At 42.9% G+C, this 18,140-nt stretch overlaps 1 protein-coding gene across 1 annotated transcript; it reads right to left on the reverse strand.

Moving 5' to 3' along the window:
* Positions 1-152: 152 nt before the first annotated feature.
* On the reverse strand, positions 153-17,355 carry TRIM69 (tripartite motif containing 69). The gene is made up of 6 exons (XM_048867529.2): positions 16,771-17,355; positions 12,187-12,282; positions 10,097-10,330; positions 9,100-9,122; positions 4,859-4,983; positions 153-2,891 (listed from the first exon to the last, which is right to left on the reverse strand). Exons 1-6 carry the CDS (start codon positions 17,275-17,277, stop codon positions 2,350-2,352), a joined length of 1,527 nt encoding a protein of 508 aa, XP_048723486.1. The 5' UTR covers positions 17,278-17,355; the 3' UTR covers positions 153-2,349.
* Positions 17,356-18,140: the final 785 nt, after the last annotated feature.

The raw sequence follows: 18,140 nt of genomic DNA on the forward strand, positions 1-18,140 counted from the left end.
CTCCGGGCTGTAGGGGGAGGGGCCTGAACAATTGCCCCGCCCATCGCCCCGCCTGGGGCTGCGAAGAGTCCGTAACGCGCCTTGGCCACAGCGCCATTAAACAGACACGCTCACCCCGCACGTCACAGTCCCTGTATTTCTCTTTTGGAAACTTTTCTGTTTATTAACTGCAACACAGTATAGTCAAGAGATCAGTCGAACAAAGACAACAGACAACTTGGCTTTCAGGCAAAGTTATACAGCAAGATCCTGTAGGTACAAACTCAACCGGAAAAATATAAATTATAAGTTTATTTAGGAATGCCCCCCTAGCGGAAACTCACAAGTCCAGCCAGGCCAGACTCAGTTCAGAATACTAGTGCACAGCTTTCAGATGATTGCAATAAGTGCTAAATGTTTTTAACATTAACAGAAAAATGAATATAAATTCTCGAGTCTATTAGGATGTAGTGTGTAAGAATGTGTCTGTGAAACCAGCATCCCCATCGATGTTATGACTTCAATGAGCAACAACAATTAACCAGGAAAAAAAACCTGTCAGTAGTTTTCAACTTTAAATCTGAAAAACAATATAATACAAGTAGTGTCCAGCTCTAATACTAAGGGCTGGATTCTTCTCTCACACTGGTGTAAATCAGAGAACAATCAGGCCCTGAGTATTTTCCATTCCTAAAGGTGTGTCCTTGTATCAAACCAAGTATTCATGGCAGAAATTTAGGGGTCCACTTTAACTTCCTCTTGCAATTTTAGGGGTGAGGATTATTTCTTTGTCCTTAAGATTTAATAAAACTGCTACCCTAAAGCACTGCTCTAGATGTAGGGGCTTCTTGAATGTTAATGACTACAAGATTGTAATGTGTTGACAGGTGGCTCTAGTTAGATCAAGGACTTCTGCTCCTTCATAGATCTCTGGAATCTGGACATTTTCACTTTTCACATATTCTCCAATATTTCCACACTTCTTTAGAGGGCTCTACAATTCTGAGTTGCCTAGGCCATGATCTGCACCCTCTGAGCTCTATGGGAGTTTTGATATGGACTTTAATGAGAACAGGATCAGGCCTCAAGTGAACTTGTTTTTTTTCTATAACATAGAATCATAGAATATCAGGGTTGGAAGGGACCTCAGGAGATCATCCAGTCCAACCCCCTGCTCAAAGCAGGACCAATCCCCAATTTTTGCCCCAGATCCCTAAATGGCTCCCTCAAGGATTGAACTCACAACCCTGGGTTTAGCAGGCCAATGCTCAAACCACTTCTCATTGCCCTGTATTTTAATCATGCCATGGTTTGACTTCCTCTGTGCTCCTCACTTGTCCCTTAAGATTGTTTCCGTTGGAAAAAAGATGTCCTTTTAAATTCCTTTAAAAAACTGGCTCATGCCAGTGGACTTCGGTGACCTCTTAGCTGTTCAAACTTCAGTACGGTTCTTGGTCTCCATTTGCTACTTTTTGTGTTTAGCAATAGCCTGTGCAGCTGTCAGAAATTCACTGCTGGTCTTTGCATTAGGTTCTGCTCCTACCGCCTTCTAATTGTATTATTTTAAAACAAATCTATCTGTATAGGTTGCTATGCAGAGTTCTATACTGGTTTGTAGTGGACAAGAGGAAACTGAATGGAATAAAATTTGGTTTAAAAGAGCAACTTTTACACTCAAGGAGTCCCAATGCACATTCTCTCCCAGCCTTGGCCATTTCAGCTTGTTTTATTTAGAGGGGAAATGTTGACGCTTTCCTTGCCTAAGAGGATCTCCTTAACCCTTAGAACAAGTGAAGAAAAGTATACTCATCCTCAGCTCCTTCCCCCCAATACTCCAACTCCATTGCCCTCAGGCAACCCCCTGGAGACAGCCCAGCCCAAATACCACCCTTCCCTGCAGCTGGCTGTATTGCTCTCTCGGATCTGGCTCCCTTCTGGTTTCCTACCCAGTCCTGCCTAGACTAGATCAACTCACCTTCCACACTTTCAGAATCCCAGCCCAATGGATCCTGTCCCAGCCAGTGAAACTGGTCAAGTGGGGAGTATTTGCCAGGCCTCAGGAACGTTTTCCATCAACAAAATATAGTGAGACTGAATCAGGACTCACTCATGGCAGAAGTCCCAACCTCCCACCAAGCCACTACCAGAAACCCTCCCCACTCCCCAGACTACTGCCCCTAAACCTGGAAAACCCTAAGAAACCATCAGAGGCAAGTGCTACAAACAGCATTTGTGATACTGGGTGTGTTGGAAGGGACACACCCTGCTATATTCAACACATTTTTAGTAACATAGGTTACTAAATCTATGAGCCTTGTTTCAGATCTAGAGAAACCTGATTCACAGGGGGAGGCGTCAGCAAATCTGCTCCTACATGTTGAAGAAGATTTTCAGGGGTTCACTGTTCTCACTGGAGTCATTCAAGCAGGGACAGAAGTATGGGTAAAGCTTTTCTGTGAAAGTGTCCATGAAAGTGTAGATATGGGACATCTTATTAGCATCATAAAAGGACACCTGTCCCCCCTCATAGTCCAGATACACCCCAATCCTAGACAGGCTAGTGCTCAGGGTCAGACCTCTCGTAGGTATATCCAAAGCTTTAAACTTATTCCTGTTCCTGAGCCTTATAAGCCAGTATCCATCCCTGGGTGATAATGTGTTGTTCCCTTTCCGGTTGATGGACTCTTTGACCACCCCCAAAGTCCATTTGGTCTTGTTCTCCACCTCCACTTCCCAATAATGTTTTCCTGAAGTGAATCCTTCAGACCCCAGGACAGCTACACTGGAATCAAACCTCTCTGGGGTATCTGGGAGCATCTGCTTTGTGTCATCATGTCTCACGCAGCGCAGATCTTCAGAGAGAATGAGGTTTGGATGCGCTGTCTTCGGGTCCAGAATCACCAAGGAAAGACCTTGGTAGAAAAAGAAAACATGGTTAGCAGAGAAAGCATTTTAACATGGTACTTTCTACAGAGTAACCAGGGCCCTGGGAATGCTGCCAAAATGTCCCAGAACTGAGAAATTCTCCTCTTTCCTGGGGGCCTCTCACCAGCAAGCCAGAGAATCAGAGCAGACAGAGGAAGCAGACACATAGCTGGGTTTGTCACCAAATCGTTCCAAAACGACCCAGCAAGGTAGGTGCAACCACACCAAAGGAAAAACTATGGGGAAAATCTATTTGGGGGAGATTTCAGAGTAGCAGTCGTGTTAGTCTGTATTCACAAAAAGAACAGGAGGACTTGTGGCACCTTAGAGACTAACCAATTTATTTGAGCATAAGCTTTCGTGAGCTACAGCTCAGTGGGGTGGGAGGGGGTATTGTTTCATGGTCTCTGTGTGTATATAATGTCTACTGCAGTTTCCACAGTATGCATCCGATGAAGTGAGCTGTAGCTCACGAAAGCTCATGCTCAAATAAATTGGTTAGTCTCTAAGGTGCCACAAGTCCTCCTTTTCTTTTTGCGGATACAGACTAACACGGCTGCTACTCTGAAACTCATCAGATAGTCCTTTTAAGTGCTTTCACTCTTTAATCAGATTACAACGTTGCTCTCCCACAAAATACCTCTTAGCCTAGAGAGAAAGGAAGCCAGCCATTTTAATCCTACATCTTCCACTGATTAGCACTACATTTCTCAAGCCATATCTAACAAGGGTTCCCAAACATCCATCACCACATTCCTCCACCTCTCCTATTTTACAAATGGGTTAAGTGAGTACCTGGGAGGTGGCCCAAGGTTATAAAAGAAATTTATAGCACAGCTGGGACTAGAATCCAGGAAGAGCCATGTCCCATCTACAGAGCCTCTCAGAAAACATATGCCAGATCATCTGTTAAAGCTCTAAAATAGAGTTACTTCTAGTAGCATAGATACATTAACAAATATTACAATATGCTACAAATATGTAACTAAAGTGTAGAAAAGTGTGTGTGGGTATATTGTATCATCTGAGAAATAGTGTGATTGTGTCTTGCATGTGCTGACAACAGGATGTCAGAAATGTACAATTATAATTTCATAACAAACTTGCATGATATTATATTGCATTACTTGAGACACAGGATACAGCCTTGTAATAAAATCATAAAGCATAGACAAAGGAGGGTGGAGTTAAGTTTTGCAATTTCCTGAATTTACTATGACTTTGCAACCTTAACATTGCTTCATGGTGCTTTTTTTGTACAGAAGATATTACATATCCCCCCGCCCTTCAAAAAATGTTTAAAAAATATTAAGGTTGTAAAACCAACCACTCAAATGTTAGGAAATATAAGAATTAAGGTTTCTGTTCAACCTTAATTGGCTCCCTTGTGTGTATGCATCATGATACTGTCTTTAATTACATGATCATGTGCTATTTCTTCCACAGGACTTCAGAGTGAATGAACAGTTATTTCATTTTTGTTTTTCATTCTCCTCATTCAGGGTGTGGCCCCAAGCCTTATTTATTGCACACCATCCAAATCCCAAAACTATTAATTCTCTCCTGGGCATTTCTGTGGTGCTCTCATCATAGTATTTGATCACATACATGAATGAATTTATCTTCCCAGCATGCCTCTGAGTTTTACAAAATCTAACAGTACTAGAAATATTTTAATAATTTTCAAAAATTAAATTTAAATGATTTTTTTTGTTTAGATGTAAATCTTTCCCTCTAGTGCTGGGACTCCAGGCATATCAGCATGTTGTTATTGCATGTGAACTACAGATTGAAACAGACTAGAAACTATGGGGGAAACTGTATGTAATAGCTCATTTATCATTTTGAAAATCATGTTGGAACAGCAACACAAAAGGAAAAATAAAAGCCGGACTGAAAAAAAGCAGGAATGGGTCAAATGGCTGTAGCGAATAATGAAGCAATATCTCATTACCTGGTCTGAGGATGGATTTCATTTCCTTCCATGCAGTGTACTGAATTGGACCCTTGAACTGTCCCAGGCTTAGTTCATGACAGACAAGTGCACCCAGAGATAAGGTGCTTGCTTTTTGCTCCAAGCTGTGTAGGACACAAAGCACACTGCCTGTTAGATTGTGTTTACAGTGTCTGGTAAATACAGATGCTACAGATGCACTAATGCTGCAAAAAACAATGCAGCATCTTTGGTAAAATGTTAAAGAAAGTTTCTTGGACTGGATTCAAGTCCTTTTGATTCCCCTTTCTGTGAACATTCTAGCAAACAAGCTGTACTGGCACTGGGATTAATTAAACCACTGTGTCCAATCTAATATGATCATATGATTACAAAATTGTGATAAATCTTGTACAAAGTATGCCTTGTGAGGTATCATTGGAAAAAGTTATAATCTGCTGAGTATTATTATCTTGTTGTACTCTGTGTATCGACATTGTGTGTGGAGTTATGAAATTTTGCTGTATGTTTGCAACTCAAACATATTGTGAGTCTGAGAAATGCCCACAGGTTAGCTCTTCAGCAACTGTAAACAAAAGCCTCTGCATGTCATTCCTGAAGACACCTCAAATGGGCACCTGCACAGAAGGTGCAAGCAAAAATTTGCAATTCATATGAAGGACTGATGGCAAAGCACAGACACAATTGAACTGCCTGACCCCTTGACACAGCAAAGATTTTTCCAGCAAAAAGGGTCAAGATATAAAAAGGGAGAAGAAAGGGTAGGAAAGAGGTGGCCAGGGTCCTATCTCTGGACTGGTGAATTCTAACAGAGGAAATTTTGAACAAAAGGATGGAGATCCCCAAAAACTATTTGGGCACCCAGAGAGACGTATAGAAAACTAGCAGATTGAACATCCCTGTTATCATTTTGGACTCACAAACTCTAATTCACCTGTAACACATTTTACTTGCTTTAGCTTCTAAATAACTCATTTCTTTTTCTTAGCTAATAAAACTTTAGTTAGTTTACCAAGAAATTGACTGACAGCATTGTCTTTGCAGTGAGCTCTTGAGCATCCATTGACCTGGGGGTAAGTGACAGTCTCTTTAAGGTGGCTGTAAGAACCTAAAGATGGTGATTTTGGGTTTTAATAACCTTTAATCACAGACATCCAGTTCATCTGGGTGGTGGTATAGGTTGGAGTGTCTAAGGGGACTGTCTGTGGCTCCATAGTAAGCTAGTATAGATCCAGTATAGATCCAGTAGATCCAGCTAGTATAGATCCAGTATAGATCCAGAAACACACATTTGTTGCTGATTTGGTTAAATCTAATTATATACTGCCAGTGAGGGAATGTCTACGCCGTTCTTTGACAGTCTAACCTGAGACTGACTCTCTCAGCTGTGACCCATATCAGATATCGTGACAGGCACAAATACTCAGGATAAGCAAATCTGAAACCTGAATATTCACCAAAACTGAATTTCAGGTGGTGAAACTAATCAACAGCAATAGAAAGTGGAATTTCACACCCAATCATGTAATTCAGAATTTACACTCTTTTCATAGAATCACAGAATCATAGAATATCAGGGTTGGAAGGGACCTCAGGAGGTCATCTAGTCCAACCCCCTGCTCAAAAGCAGGACCAATCCCCAATTAAATCATCCCAGCCAGGGCTTTGTCAAGCCTGACCTTAAAAACTTCTAAGGAAGGAGATTCTATCACCTCCCTAGGTAATGCATTCCAGTGTTTCACCACCCTCCTAGTGAAAAAGTTTTTCCTAATATCCAACCTAAACCTCCCCCACTGCAACTTGAGACCATTACTCCTTGTCCTGTCCTCTTCTACCAATGAGAATAGTCTAGAACCATCCTCTCTGGAACCACCTCTCAGGTAGTTGAAAGCAGCTATCAAATCCCCCCTCATTCTTCTCTTCTGCAGACTAAACAATCCCAGTTCCCTCAGCCTCTCCTCATAAGTCATGTGTTCCAGAACCCTAATCATTTTTGTTGCCCTTCGCTGGACTCTCTCCAATTTATCCACATCCTTCTTGTAGGGTGGGGCCCAAAACTGGACACAGTACTCCAGATGAGGCCTCACCAATGTCGAATAGAGGGAGACGATCACGTCCCTCGATCTGCTCGCTATGCCCCTACTTATACATCCCAAAATGCCATTGGCCTTCTTGGCAACAAGGGCACACTGCTGACTCATATCCAGCTTTTCGTCCACTGTCACCCCTAGGTCCTTTTCCGCAGAACTTCTGCCTAGCCATTCGGTCCCTAGTCTGTAGCTGTGCATTGGGTTCTTCCGTCCTAAGTGCAGGACCCTGCACTTATCCTTATTGAACCTCATCAGATTTCTTTTGGCCCAATCCTCCAATTTGTCTAGGTCCCTCTGTATCCTATCCCTGCCCTCCAGCATATCTACCACTCCTCCCAGTTTAGTATCATCTGCAAATTTGCTGAGAGTGCAATCCACACCATCCTCCAGATCATTTATGAAGATATTGAACAAAACCGGCCCCAGGACCGACCCCTGGGGCACTCCACTTGACACCGGCTGCCAACTAGACATGCAGCCATTGATCACTACCCGTTGAGCCCGACAATCTAGCCAACTTTCTACCCACCTTATAGTGCATTCATCCAGCCCATACTTCTTTAACTTGCTGACAAGAATATTGCGGGAGACCGTGTCAAAAGCTTTGCTAAAGTCAAGAAACAATACATCTACTGCTTTCCCTTCATCCACAGAACCAGTAATCTCATCATAGAAGGCGATTAGATTAGTCAGGCATGACCTTCCCTTGGTGAATCCATGCTGACTGTTCCTGATCACTTTCCTCTCATGTAAGTGCTTCAGGATTGATTCTTTGAGGACCTGCTCCATGATTTTTCCAGGGACTGAGGTGAGGCTGACTGGCCTGTAGTTCCCAGGATCCTCCTTCTTTCCTTTTTTAAAGATTGGCACTACATTAGCCTTTTTCTAGTCATCCGGGACTTCCCCCGTTCGCCACGAGTTTTCAAAGATAATGGCCAATGGCTCTGCAATCACAGCCGCCAATTCCTTTAGCACTCTCGGATGCAACTCGTCCAGCCCCATGGACTTGTGCATGTCCAGCTTTTCTAAATAGTCCCTAACCACCTCTTTCTCCACAGAGGGCTGGCCATCTATTCCCCATGTTGTGATGCCCAGCGCAGCAGTCTGGGAGCTGACCTTGTTAGTGAAGACAGAGGCAAAAAAAGCATTGAGTACATTAGCTTTTTCCACATCCTCTGTCACTAGGTTGCCTCCCTCATTCATTAAGGGGCCCACACTTTCCTTGGCTTTCTTCTTGTTGCCAACATACCTGAAGAAACCCTTCTTGTTACTCTTAACATCTCTCGCTAGCTGCAACTCCAGGTGCGATTTGGCCCTCCTGATTTCATTCCTACATGCCCGAGCAATATTTTTATACTCTTCCCTGGTCATATGTCCAACATTCCACTTCTTGTAAGCTTCTTTTTTATGTTTAAGATCCGCTAAGATTTCACCGTTAAGCCCAGCTGGTCGCCTGCCATATTTACTATTCTTTCGACACATCGGGATGGTTTGTCCCTGTAACCTCAACAGGGATTCCTTGAAATACAGCCAGCTCTCCTGGACTCCTTTCCCCTTCATGTTAGTCCCCCAGGGGATCCTACCCATCCGTTCCCTGAGGGAGTCGAAGTCTGCTTTCCTGAAGTCCAGGGTCCGTATCCTGCTGCTTACCTTTCTTCCCTGTGTCAGGATCCTGAACTCAACCGACTCATGGTCACTGCCTCCCAGATTCCCATCCACTTTTGCTTCCCCTACTAATTCTTCCTGGTTTGTGAGCAGGTCAAGAAAAGCTCCCCCCCCTAGTTGGCTCCTCTAGCACTTGCACCTGGAAATTGTCCCCTACGCTTTCCAAAAACTTCCTGGATCAATAGCATAAATCATCCAATCTGGGAATGAGAATAATACCACGTGACTTATGTATGGCACCAACCCCACACAAATTCCATGTTCTGACTATTCACATCGTGCTGTTTGCAAACAATCTGCAGACCAGCAATCATTTGCTGAAGAAATTTGTGAATAATTATGAACAGCTAAATTTGAGAATTTCACAATTTGTTCATAAATGGTTTTGCAAACAGAAAGAAGCAAAATTTGTCAACTAAATGATTTGTTATGAACTATTTGCCCAGCTCTAACAGAGACTGAAGAATCCTATAAACATGTACTTACTGTTCCATGAAGGTTTTTATGCCCTGTCAAAGGAAAAAAAGAGAAAGGTAAGAAGAGCTATTTATTAACTGTGTCATTCTGTATGGCACATGTTAATAGTATTTAGAACCCCAGCAGCCAGCTATATGTTGTGGTGGAAAGGAAATTGACAGTTTTTTTGAACTCTCAAAGGAGAAGATGACCCTGACCTGCCACAGCCTCTTCCTCTGAAACTGTCTCTATCCTTCCTCCAGAGCATGTTCCATTTCTCCCTCCTGGCCAGGGTCTGAGGGGTGATTTCAGCAAACATGCTTCTCAGGATATTTGGTATTTCACAGCTTGTTCTGGTTTTGATATTGGAGATGCAACCAATCCCTTAGAGGGAATTATGGGAAATGTCCTGCTTAGAAACAGTTCCATGACTATATTCTACTTTTTCTATTTCCTTTCTTGTGCTCTTTGGCTGGGATTGTCAAAGGGGCCGAAGGGAGTTTGGCACCCAAATCCCAAGGAAAGTCCATAGGAGTTGGGCACACTTTAGCTCCTTTGAATTTCTCAGCTTTTATTACACAGGACAAGTCAATCAGAATCCTTCCTTCCTGAGGTTTCATCTGCTCCTATTACTTATTCCCCAACCAAAATCACAATCCATTGGCTGTCCCAGTGCAGGTCTTGGTATCAGGATTATCTCAGAGGATCAGGCTTTCAGGTGAGGAGTAAGCAGGAGAGCAGAACTCTTAACAAAAACAATTAGCCTATTTTCATGCACATTCCCTCCATAATAAAATCCAGGCATTAGCTTTGACAAATGTTTCTAAATAAATATTTTAAAGCATCTCATTAGGAATCAGCTGGGATAAGAACTATCAAGAGGTAAAAACCAATGATGGTGACTTGGATCACCCTTCTCCAGTTCTCCCTCCCATGTGCTCTGCAGAAGGAACTTCATGGTCCCCAAATTATTACTCTGTCAGTCTACACTTCACTCTGTGTTAGTGTTTAAGTCCAGATTTCTCACTGTAAGGAAATTGATAGAACTGTGCTGGTAGAGCCGGGACTGAATGTGTAACACTGTCTCCTTGGCTCGCTGCCACTTTTCCTGGAGCTTGTTTAGATTCGCCTCCATTTCTTGGAGGAAGATTTTCCCCTCCTCTTGCAGCTCATTCATTAATCTTTTCTCCCTTCCATGCAGGAACTGGTGGAGCTTCAGAAACTCTAAGGAGATGTGGTGCTGAAGATGAAATTTGTTCTCCTGGAAAACACACACAGTTTGTTAATGGGAAATATCTTGTACTCAGCAGCTTCAGATAAAAACATTTACTCAGATAACTAATTGCTACCAGCTCGTAAAGCACAAGTGACAAATCACTTGTTTCATATTTTATAATTGCCAGTGTATCCTGTGAACCATTTATACCTTCTTAGAGGATTGTAGAATCTGCTTTACAAGGACAGACCCTTGGTCTGTCAAGTCTGCTATTGAACTCCTGCCAGGACAAATACAAAACAGTTACTAACATGTTCTATAACTTTTGTTCTTCGAGATGTGTTGCACATGTCCATTCCACTTTAAGTGTATGCACGCCCAGTGCACTATTGTCAAAGATTTTTCCCCTAGAGATACCCCGTTGGGACAGCGCATACATTATTTACCCTGTTAATGCAAAACACAAATGTTACTAGTGGTCAAAGCATTATCCTCAAGAAGCAAAAGAGGATGCAAAACAGGCAGTGCTGAGCAAACCTCATGTTATGAAAGTCTGGCCCATCTTCAACAGGTGCTTCCTGATTGTGCTGCTGCCTTGAAACTCATTAATATTGCAATAAATGTAAGGTTGTTTCAGGAGCAACTGTGTTTTTCCAGTGAGACCTGGTGAAACGCAGTGAATCTGACTGAGTTCACTTTGAGTTAGTTTGAACTGCGAATCATAACCAAAGAAATATTCCACAAACCTTTTTGAACCCATTAGAGCTGGTCAGGAATTTTTTGATGAAATGATTTTTTGCCAGAAAATGCATGTTCATCAAAACTGAAACTTTCCATGGAAAAGGGCCAGTTTTGGTGAAAATTTTGTTGGGAAGGTTTCTGAGGCCCAGGAGGGAATTTCTGGGCAAAGCGAGAGAGATAGAGAATCTGTACCGCAGGCTAGCCAACAGCCTGGTGATTAGGACACTTGCTAGGATATGAAAGATTTGGGTTCAATCCCCTGCTCTGCCTGATTTACAGCAGGGACAAGAAGCTAGGTCTCCCACATCTTAGGCAATGCCCTGACCCCCAATATTACACTGTGAGAAGTCTTGGTTTCATCCTGCTCTGGAATGGGAACAATTTCTGAAGTCTTGAAAATATTTGTGGGACAGGAAAAACATTTCCCACCCAGCTCTAGAACCGATAGCGTACACTTTGCAGAGCTCTAGAAATAAGCAGATCTGGGAAGAATGGTAGATATTTATAACTGTCTCCTGGTTACACCTAATGGAGCAGTTTCTTTACTCCGCACATTCAGGAAGCTAATGATCCAAACTCTACTCCCATTTAGCTCCATTGCTAAGAAATTAAGACAGTGTGCAGTTTTTGTAGGTAATAGAAGATGTCTTGGGTGCATTGTCAGGTGTGAGGCCTTCAGCAGTGATGGGGAAACCTCAAACATGCAGAGGTTTGGTTCAAGTAAGGCCCCAACATTCAGATGTTAATCAGACTTATCCAGACCTTTGGGATTTCTGTGCAATGGATGGATGAAATGACCTCTTGAGGTCCCTTCCAGCCTTACATTTCTATGATGCCCAAAACAGCTGAACATGCATATTGGATTCTGGAAGATGGGCTGTTGAGGGACTTAGTGGGCAAAGCCAATGAAGTTCTCTCCAAGTGCTTTTTTGAATGCCCATGCAGCAAAGGATTTTTTTAATGCAGGCACATTTCAATGTGCATTAAGATGCTTAATATATACATCCGCATATTTACTGCACATCATTTTGTTCTTAGTAGTAAACGGACTACTCACGCTAGACTCTTTGTTCTAATAAGAAACCCCTAAGTGCTGTTCTCATCAAGAATGCCACCTGAAGTGCATTAAAATCAGGTCTTTTTGAATGAATGCTACTCACTTTGTGACAAGAGATCTTCTCTTGCTGGGCATTCTTCAGAGTCTTTAATTCCTGCACAGTGGCCTCCAACTGAGTTCTGGTGGAGATCAGCTTTTCCTGTTGGTATGACAAACACAGGCATTATGTTGTAACGTATGTAGTTATTTATACTAGCTGAAGCTAAATGGATGTCTGGGAGATGGACCTAATGAGACCTAATTTTTCTCTTGCAGTTTTCCACTTGTTATGTTGGAGATCAGTTGAGATTAGGGGTACCAGAGGCACTTAGATTATTCTCTGTAATCTATGGAAAGACAACAGGAAATAGATCAGTGGTTCTCAACCAGGGGTACATGTACCCCTGGGGGTATGCAAAGGTCTTCCAGGGGGTACATCAACTCATCTAAATATTTGCCTAATTTTAAAGCAGGCTAAATAAAAAGCACTAGCAAAGTCAGTACAAACTAAAATTTCATACAGACAATGACTTGTTTATACTGCTTTATGTACTGAACTCTGAAATGTAAGTACAATATTTATACTCCAATTGTTTTATTTTGTAATTATATGATAAAAATGAAAAAGTAAGCCATTTTTCAGTAGCAGTGTGCTGTGACACTTTTGTATTTTTATGTCTGATTTTGTAAGCAAGTAATTTTTAAGTCAGGTGTAAGTTGGGGGTATGCAAGACAAATCAGACTCCTGAAAGGGGTGCAGTAGTCTGGAAAGGTTGAGAGCCACTGGGTTAGGCGACCTCAGTCCACAGCCTCCCTGCCGGTAGGACTGCTGCTGGGCAGTGGAACCCTTGTGGGGGAAGAGAGAATGGCAGACACTAGCCCATGAATATATAGCCTATTGCTGATCATATTTGGTACTTCTCTTTTAAAACGTTGTTTCTTTGATGGCTGCTGCAGCCCTCCAAACCCAGGTTACTGTCTGCCAAACCCAGGTTACTGTCCTTGTGGATCAGTGCAGCATTCCCCTTCCCCCTTTAAGGGCATCACGCATGCTATCTACTCCATACCACTGTGAATGTCTCCCTGAACTGCTCCAGGAACAGGCCAGCAGGCACTCTGCCTCCTGAGATCAGGGAGACCCACCTAGGGCTCCACCTCTCCCCCATCCCAGAGAGCACAAGCCCTCCACTTCTGAGGCCATACAAAAGGTAGGAAGCAGAGGAGATTCCTACAGCCCACCTTTAAGGAGAGCTCAATACACTGGGGAGATACCAGCAACTTCCCTTAGCGTCTTAATCACTGCACAATAGTTAACTAGAGTCCTAAGCAGAATTTAAAGAGAGACTTTTGGCTGGGCAAGCTTGAATAATTAAACACAAATCCAGTCCCTCAGCCAATATCTGTCTCAGATCCCTTTGCTTTGAATGCAAATATATCTATAGAGGAGCTTTTCATCCCTCTCGCACTATCTTCTCCTGACAATGAATTCTGCAACAGTCATTACTGTGGGTTTGTGGTGTCACAGTCTGTTGTCATGGAAATTATCATGACATCACACACTGAGCTTTGGTGACCTCCCTGCTGGACAAATTTGAGAAGGAGCAAATATCTCTTCCAGTGCAAACATCTGGACAAATCAAAACATGTGGTGAGAAAGATTAGTGAAAGCTAAATCGGGGTGTGATGAATGGTGAATAAAAAACTTGCCCTCATGACTAGATCTTACCCATTAGGATCTGCAGAATCTTAGCTTTTAGGAGTTTTTAAATGAAGGTTTTAGCCCTCATGGTTGGGAAGATCCCCTTTGAATGGGCCTCGTGTAATCAGTTGCAGTATTGTTTTCTTGAGTCTGCAGTTACACTGGATAACGGTGAACTGCCAAAGGCCCAAATCCTACCACCAGTATACAGCCCGAGCAGCCTGCTCTGTGCTGGGGACTTACTGAAACCCCCAGGTCATTCAGTGGAGCCAGTCACTGTTTGACACTCCAGCCTTAGGGCTAGACTAGCATCAGCAGCACCTGTGCTCCCACCACATGAAGGTGTGAAAGGAAAATCTTGAGAGTACAGACCCTATACAAATTCAGTTTATATGTTTTAAATGGCTTTTGTCTTGACAGGCTTTAAAGTAACTTCCCTCTACCAAGATGAAGATGCCAAAAGATAAGCTGCTTGCCTTATAGCCCAGTGCTAAAATAGAAAAAATTACTGTACATTCATCAGTTCTAAAGGAACTGCAGGTGATGAAACTGGACATAGGTTTGAGAACTTATCTTTAACTTTGCTGCTGGGTGAATGTTGAGTGATTGGTTGTTGCTAGGGTTCTTTTTTCAATCAGTTATTTTTATATGATTTTGATTTTGAACTTTCCTGTAAACTGGTGACACAATGTCATCTCAAGGCCTTTCCACCTGGTTACAACCAGGCCAGCTTCCCCAAAGTGGTCTCACGCATACAGAGTTTTGCTAATTTTGAGGGGTCACAGATGTCAGTCTCTGTGGTATGCAAAACACTGCATTTTTTTTCAATGACTAATCTAAGTGGGACTTTTCCAGGTGGACACTTGCTAAGAAATTACCCAATTAGAAGCTCGTTGGAGCAAGTTGCATGGCTCCAAAGTTGGCCCAGAACTTGATTTGTCCAAAGAGCTTGGAGGGAGGCCTTGCAAGACTGAGCAAGCAAAATTTTCAAACTATAAGATCAAGGATAAGGTCAAGAAGCTTTGTCTTTTGGGTCAACAAGCCACTTGAGGCAAGACTGGCCATCTTGGGGACATGAAACCATGACATCAACAAACAGCCTTTGATCAACACCCAAATAAGGCCCTTTAACGTGTAGCGTTGCATCAGCAAAACATCACCATCTCTTTGCCTGCAGGTCCAGCTCTTACTCTACAAGAGTCCAGACTGCAAGAATTGAGAGTTCATGAGACCCTGTTATCTTATTTTTCCTTTTTGTACTTTTATTAGCTGGAAGACATCCCAGCTGCTTAATATTTTTTAATTTTGGTGTGGGAAAGTGTGGTTATGACCATGCATGTGTGTCTGAGCACCCTCAGAAAGTTCACACAATGAAGGCACCAGAAAGAAAAGTTCCCCAGGTTTAAACAGCTCTAAATATTGGATCATAAAATTACTCATTGGGATGTGTACAAAAGCATTGTGTTAAAGTCTGTATTATAAAAGAAGAGGACCTTGTTAGCCATCACATAAAAAAGGAATTCTAAGAAGGCAGCTCTGTAATTGGCTTCCATATTAAGCTCTTGATGAGCTTTAAATCCTGGATTTGATTGATTTAGGTGCAATTCTTTAGTTGGGATTGAAAACAAAACAGAGAACCACCTTCTTAGAATCTTCTCTAGAATTGATAAGGATTGATTATTTTTAGCATTCATTTGACTATTTAATTCCAATCCAATATTGAGACTAACGTGTGGATTTGATTTTGATTTTTAGTTTAGTTTAAAAGTACCAATAGCAGCTTAGATGTTTTCTCAGGAACTTCATGAGAAGCCCATTAATAAAACTGATACTGAGTCACATTTCCTTCAGTATACAATGTGGGTTCAGAACCTTTGAGGATATCAGCTAATCAATTTAAAAGCCTGAGCAGCACCCAGTTATTAGCTTTTGATAAGTAGATCACCCTGCTCCCAAATTCTTGCTACAGTGGGGTCCAGGGGCAGCCCCACTTGAAACTAGGTCTTGTAGTATGCAAGGATATTCCTATCCTGCATGGGCTCTCCAAATCCTGTTCTGTACCCTACACAGACAACCATGCTGGTTCTGGGCCACCACCATGGAAAGAGGAGGCAGAATTTACCCCAAGAGCAGTAGTGTTCATCACAGTGGAATGTTAACTCCACTTCATAACTGACACATTTCATAGTCATCCTTCAGCACTGGGACAGTGCGACTGCTGGAAATTAGAGTATGCACAGGGCTCAAGCAATTTTATCACCTAGTACAGCTGGATGATATGATGGTAAAAATACCTGCATCCTCCACGGCTTCCGCTTTTGCTACCACTGGCAGTGAATTCCAGCTATGAAATGTAAATGCAGCCCTTGGGTCTCACTTTTGTCCCTCAGAATTTCCAGCTGCCCTATAACCTAGGAGGCTTAAACCTTCACCCCACCTCCAGAGTTGTGAGCACTTCAAGCCCTGGTGATGAAGATAAAATCCTCTGGCTAGTGACATATTGCATGAATATTCATGTTTTAATTGCAGCATGGACAGTGCTTAGTAAGCAAAAATCATGACTCAGATCCCTAAAATCAAGAGAGTGGCTTAAAAATAATTATTTTTTAAAAAAATAATAAATGTGGGGTTCTTTTTATTCACATCCTGGTTTTTGGAGCCTTTGGGGTTCACTTGGGTCATGTTTTCAAGTGTTTCTTCACAACCATGAAGGCTAGGATCCTGTTATTACTTTGAAATGAAAGCTGAGAGTCTCACACGATCATAGAATTCCAGGAGCCAGGACTTTAAGAATAATATCTAATATGGCAAGATTTTCAATAACATTGTGGGAGTTGGCAACACTGTAACGTATTGAATGTTCCACATTCTCTTCAGTGGAAAGGTCTCTCTGTAAAATGTGCTAAAGTAGCAGAGAATGTTTCACAACTTCCTTTGACTGAGCCTTACCACATAGAGCTGCACAGCGTCTGGGAGGAGTAGGAATTGGGAGCTTTGATCTTCAGGCTTCTGGGCATCTCTGCAGAGAAAACAGGCCAGTTTCCCATCCATCTTCCAGAAGAGCTTGAGAGGCTCGCCATGTTTGCTGCACTTCTGCTGGCATTTCCCTACGTGAAAGCCCTTGATCTTTTCCACTAGTTTTTCCAGCACTATGTTCCCTATGTACTGCCTGTCCGGGGACTGTGCTTGGCAGTCTGGGCACAGGCAGACCTCCGCCCTGCCCCAGATTTCCTCAATACAGGGTCTGCAGAAGTTGTGGCCACAAGGCAAAATCACCGGCTCCTTAAACCATTCCAAGCACAGAGGGCAGGTCAATTCCTTGGTGAAATCTTCAGCTTGTGGCCCTGAGGGCAGGTCGGAGGAGCTGGTGCCAAGTAAGAGGTTTATTTTGCTTTCATTGTCACTTACAGAAGTGCATGAGGAAGAGGAGATGTTTGTGCTGGAGGAAGATGACATCGAGCTGGAGGGAAATGTCTTAGATCAACTACCAAGCAAAGACCACCCTGTCAGAAGGGAAATGACTGGAATGAGATGCCCCTTCCTAGCCTAGGGCACAGATCTCTGTAACCCAGGCATGAGGAGGATCTGCAGCAAAACTCTCCTGTTGAGAGGAGCCTTGGGGAGAGATCTTTAACCAAGGCTGCACCCACCCACAAGCACAGTGTTAACCGCCCACGTTGGTGCATCAGCATAGTGTACATCCTGACACTGGGCCAGCCTTGCAGCTACTTAGGGAGTAATCAAATTTACCTGAGAGCCAGCCCTCAGGCTCACTCCCTGGTCTCCCACTAAACACTTGAGACTTTGCAGGTCGGTTGCAGACAACGCTCAACCCAGAGATGCGCACCCTGCAAGGAACTACCCATACAAAGTAACACAACCTCTACAAGCATACACAGCCCCGCCCTATATCACCACGTACACACAACCATTCCCCAACCCCCGACCTCACAGATCTAGCCCCAGCACCGACAAAACCTTGCTCACCAGATGTATTACTGCACAAAAATGCATGTCCCAGCTACACTCCAGAACCTCCAGATATTCCCCAGCCCTAAAATATGCCCCAAACACACACACCTCATATCTCCTACATATACCAGAGAAATATGCAACAGAAACAACTATCCCTAAGTATGTCCTTGACACCCCAACTCACCAGTACACAGCTACCTTCCACATATAGACCCGAGAAGCCCCAGTTTCCAGATATACCCCAGACACCATCACATACCAGCTAGGCATGCAAAAGTCACGTTTGGAAATGTAGGTCCATAGATGTATTTTTCACTGCTTCTTCACAGTGAGGTAATCATTTT

The sequence above is a fragment of the Caretta caretta genome, chromosome 10, assembly GCF_965140235.1.
Source record: "Caretta caretta isolate rCarCar2 chromosome 10, rCarCar1.hap1, whole genome shotgun sequence".
Classification (NCBI taxonomy): Eukaryota; Metazoa; Chordata; order Testudines; family Cheloniidae; genus Caretta; species Caretta caretta.

Bases quoted from the DNA above. Each gene is read 5' to 3' on its own strand.
- TRIM69 (XM_048867529.2), bottom strand. From the start codon at position 17,277: ATGTCATCTTCCTCCAGCACAAACATCTCCTCTTCCTCATGCACTTCT. The intron at 12,283-16,770 runs GTAAGGCTCAGT...TCATACCAACAG, and splicing joins ACGCTGTGCAGCTCTATGTG to GAAAAGCTGATCTCCACCAG. The intron at 4,984-9,099 runs GTAAGTACATGT...TGTCCTACACAG, and splicing joins ATAAAAACCTTCATGGAACA to CTTGGAGCAAAAAGCAAGCA.